The sequence below is a fragment of the Penaeus vannamei genome, chromosome 12 (assembly GCF_042767895.1).
Source record: "Penaeus vannamei isolate JL-2024 chromosome 12, ASM4276789v1, whole genome shotgun sequence".
In the NCBI taxonomy this organism is placed as follows: domain Eukaryota; kingdom Metazoa; phylum Arthropoda; class Malacostraca; order Decapoda; family Penaeidae; genus Penaeus; species Penaeus vannamei.
The window spans coordinates 31661121-31665574 of record NC_091560.1 but is presented as its reverse complement, the minus strand read 5'-3'; the positions used below and the strand labels follow the sequence as shown (position 1 = coordinate 31665574).

The 4454-nt window shown below is 37.5% G+C and overlaps 1 protein-coding gene across 1 annotated transcript; it reads right to left on the bottom strand.

Moving 5' to 3' along the window:
* Positions 1–1589: 1589 nt before the first annotated feature.
* On the bottom strand, positions 1590–3561 carry LOC138863640 (leucine-rich PPR motif-containing protein, mitochondrial-like). The gene is made up of 3 exons (XM_070128452.1): positions 2973–3561; positions 2418–2613; positions 1590–1876 (listed from the first exon to the last, which is right to left on the bottom strand). The coding sequence occupies exons 1-3, from the start codon at positions 3105–3107 to the stop codon at positions 1737–1739; spliced, it is 471 nt and encodes a 156-aa protein (XP_069984553.1). The 5' UTR covers positions 3108–3561; the 3' UTR covers positions 1590–1736.
* Positions 3562–4454: the final 893 nt, after the last annotated feature.

Genomic DNA, 4454 nt, shown 5'->3' with positions numbered 1-4454 from the left:
TGGGAGTGGAGTAATTCTGGGGGGGGAAATAAGGATGAAGAGTAGTAATAAGGGAAGAGGGGGTTTACATTGAAGAGGGTCGTAGTAGGGGATGAATAGGAGAATATTGGGGATGAGGAAAAGGTATTTTCCAGGAGTTATAATAACCTGAATGGGTTTTTCAAAATGGTTAATTGTTCTAAGGAATGGGATGAAGAAGGGAGAAGAAGATAGAAGAGGAAAAGAGAAGAAAGGACCAAGCAAAATTAATTGAGGAGGGCGAGGCCCAAGGTAGGGGAATCCCTACATTGGGGCTCAGCCCCGCCTCCTAAGCCCTCCCACAACAACAACGAGCTAGGTTTTGGGAGGGTGAAGAAAAGAAGAAAAAGGAAAATATTTGCATCAAAAACCCGCACCATCCTATTTAAAGATAATACTAAAAATCACTCCTTGTACCACCTTGCTTTGAATGGAGAATCAACTGACGAGAATTTCAATCCTCACTAAACACTTGTACTGTTTAAAGACTGATTCAGCCCTTTGACTGCCCCTGCAAATCACCACTGAAATTCAATGAACACTGGGCTGTAAGACCAATTTACTCTTTGTATTGCTAACATACATGACAAAATTATGTCATACTATATGAATTAATCTGAATTAACACATCAGATAATAATGGTTCACATGGGAATAGAAACCAACAAAAACAATAATAAAAATATATATACATATTTCTCTGCTTAAAATCTGGATGTAATTACACAAGAGGATAAAACAAAGAAAGATGGGATAAAAAAGATAATATCTTCAATAATGAACAAACTAAACTACCATTAATTGCATGTGGTCTCTCTCTGTTTGTTTTATATGCCACTGACATTCCACTGCATGATGGCAAAGACAAACATATTCTAACTTCTCTTTCTCTAGCATAAAATATAAATAAAAAATATCAAACAATGTGACTTAAACATGGAATTAAATTGTGTGGCAAAAACTCTGATATAAAAAGAAACAAAGAAAGAAAAAAAGAAAAGAAAAAGATATATAAAGACAAAAAAATAACATCTACACATTCATGAAAATTTGCTTAATAATAATGAGTGCATAACAATTTTGCAATGTGGAACTGAAAGAGCTATCAAATGAATTCTAATAGATTTTTACTCTCATTATTTTCCTATACATCTAAAATTTTGTATATGCACCATCCTTTTCTTTTGCCATTATTGTTGCCTAAAGTTTGGGATAAAAATGATTTCCAGGGGGCATGAGCTAGGAAGAAAAAATAGAAATTTCTCTAAAGACCACTGTATTTTATGATGCTATATATGAGTGTATGTTATACAGAATCCTTTGTCCATTAAAAAGATAATAATAAAACCACACTCTTTTTTTAATTTTTACATTTACTTCAAGAATATTTTTTTATCATTTGATTGAAGATGTAGAGTAAAGACTAACTTCCACAGGGTCCATGGCATTATGTTTTAGGACTATTGGTCAACCTTGCATATATAATGTGTGCTTGGCTTTCTAGCAGAGATACTACCGAGTCATATTTCAATATAATAAAGATAGTACTAGGCCTAATTAAGCCTATAAGAGGGATTTCATTCATTGTAGTTCAGACATGTTTCATCATTAACTTGCAGAGGATTACCACTTACTCTACTTACCTATTAAGTCTTGCTTTTATCAGTGGTCCTGCTATAACTGTATCTATATCTATTACATTATTTGTCTGAAGAATATCAAATATCTTTTTTGTTTAATTTATGATCCTGATTTTCTGCTGCTGCCGTTAAAAGATTCCAGCAATTTCTTTTGATAGCCTTTTTAGCATGTGGTTTTGAAGAGTCTTCTCGATATTTATTCAGGATATCAACTGCATCTGAAATCAATGTTGGGTAACATTAAGAGTTGTCTTTATATTGTACACTATCTATATAGAAAATGCAAGAGTTTCATATTAATGCATTTATGAACAAAGATGAAGCCAACAAAAAATTATAGTGGTGGATGAACTTCACTAATCTAGTATCTGGCAGTTAAGAGTTTGCCTGATGGCTTCTTGGATCCTATATTATCTTGCTTCATTTACATTCTACCCTTAATAATCCCTCCTAAGAGACTAGCACATAAATCAAATAAGAGCAAAACATTAAACGGTTGGCTATCAATACTTAGAGTCAGACAGATTTATACCACTGGAAAATATAGTGGTATCAATAGCATAGTGCAATATAGACATTATGTTGTCATTTTTACCCTACATTTCATAGATAAGAAAGATCCACTACTCCAGCAACTGTCCAGATCCCAAGTTTGCTGGATTAGTGAGTGGCAACCAGAGCCGGTAAAATTTAATGATATTTATGAATCATCAATATCAGCACATAAACTAATAACCACACAACTACACAATCACATACCTTCTGTTCTCTTCTTTTTCACTAAGAGTGTGCACAGATCAATAACCTTATAAGCGTCCACGTTAAACGAGGGGTATTTTGTTTGCAGTTCATTATACACAGCCAAAGCACTGTCTGCATTACCACTGTCAGGAAAAGTAGTCATGATACTGGACATCATGCCACCACTGAGACTCAATTCATCTGCTTCTGCTTCCTTGAAGAAGAAGAAAAAATCTGCCTTGTGTCAAATCTCTTAACACTTTATGGAGAGTGTTTTCTCTATTCACTTGGGGTGGTTCCACACTGACTACAATCCTCTTTTTTTTTTAATAAATGTACAATTCATGAGAAAACAACAACAAAAATCAACAACTTTCATCGTAAAGTTGAAGACTATTGACTTTCTGCTTTTCTCCAATCCTAAATCTTACTCCTATTCCAGAAATCTAGGATAAAATCATCATGAAGAAATATCAATATGCATCTGGCGCTGACTTATCAGTGATTCATCGCACATAAAAAACAATAATTAATCTTTATGTACACAACTCAGAGTATAACTCACAGTACTACCTTAATGAGTGCAAAAACACGTTGAGTATTGTTATTTGAAACATTCATGAGGAGCAGTCTTCGCAAAGTTCCTCTTGAATTCAGGCCGTTGGCACGCAACTCCACAAGATGACACTCCAGTTCCTCTACATTCATTTTGTTCTGTAAAAAAATAAATACATAATATAAATGTCATTCACTGCCCTAAAATATGGATTACAACTCAATTGGAAAATAATTAGACTACTTTCACTCCACTGTTAACTCCTACAGATTGTAATTCCATAGCCGTGCAAGAAGCATCAATACCTCTTCCAAACTCCCTACCTCCAACTTATAGCGAAAGAAAAACATGAGAGAGAGTGTGAGAAAAAAGTAGTAAAACTGTTCCCGTCTTTGAGGCCATGCTCAACTGAGATCAAACATCAAAAGTCCAAATACATTCAGTGTCCTCAGGATTTAGGGTTGGATATATCCATCATATAACTTCTATAATATCTAAAGTTCACAAGCATGTAGCACTTTTCCCATTATGATTTAACTTTACAAAATAATCATTATGACTCAGAGAGAGAGACTGAGAAAGAGAGAGAGCATGTTTGTAGGGAAGATGTAGGGAAGGAGGAAGATGGGGAGAGAGGGAGAGGGAGGAAGAGAGAGAAAGAGAGTATGCCTGTGTGTGAGAAATTGGATGCACATGTGCGTGCGTTTCTGTATTGGAGACATTGTATGTGAGCGCGTTTGTCTGTGTGTGTGTGTGTGTGTGTGTGTGTGTGTGTGTGTGTGTGTGTGTGAGAGAGAGAGAGAGAGAGAGAGAGAGAGAGAGAGAGAGAGAGAGAGAGAGAGAGAGAGAGAGAGAGAGAGAGAGAGAGAGAGGGAGGGAGGGAGGGAGGAAGGGAGAGAGAGGGAGAGAAAGGAAGAAAGAGAGAAAGAAGGAGGGAAAGAGAGAGCGAGAGAGGAAGGAACAGGGAGAGAAAGAGTGGGAGGGAGGGAGAGAGAGAGAGAAAGGAAGAGGGAGGGGGAGACAGAGGAGAGAGAGAGAGAGAGAGAGAGAGAGAGAGAGAGAGAGAGAGAGAGAGAGAGAGAGAGAGAGAGAGAGAGAGGAAAAGGCGAGGGCAGGGCAGGAAAAGAGAGAGAGAGAGAGAGAGAGAGAGAGAGAGAGAGAGAGAGAGAGAGAGAGAGAGAGAGAGAGAGAGAGAGAGAGAGAGAGAGAGAGAAAGAGAGAGAGAGAGAAAGAGAGAGAGAGAGAGAGAGAGAGAGAGAGAGAGAGAAAGAGAGAGACAGAGACAGAGAGAGAGGAAGAGAAGAGAGAAGAGAGAAGAGAAGAGACAGAAGACAGAAGAAGAGACAGAGACAGAGACAGAGAAAGAAGAAAAGAAGAGACAGAGACAAAAGAAACAGAGACAGAGACAGAGACAGAGACAGAGAGACAGAGAGACAGAGAGAGGGGAGGGGAGAGACGGGGGACGGAGAGAGAGAGAGAGAGAGAGAGAGAGAGAGAGA

Bases quoted from the DNA above. Each gene is read 5' to 3' on its own strand.
- LOC138863640 (XM_070128452.1), bottom strand. From the start codon at position 3,107: ATGAATGTAGAGGAACTGGAGTGTCATCTTGTGGAGTTGCGTGCCAAC. The intron at 2,614-2,972 runs GTAGTACTGTGA...TTCTTCTTCAAG, and splicing joins GTGTTTTTGCACTCATTAAG to GAAGCAGAAGCAGATGAATT. The intron at 1,877-2,417 runs GTATGTGATTGT...CATTGATTTCAG, and splicing joins GAAAAAGAAGAGAACAGAAG to ATGCAGTTGATATCCTGAAT.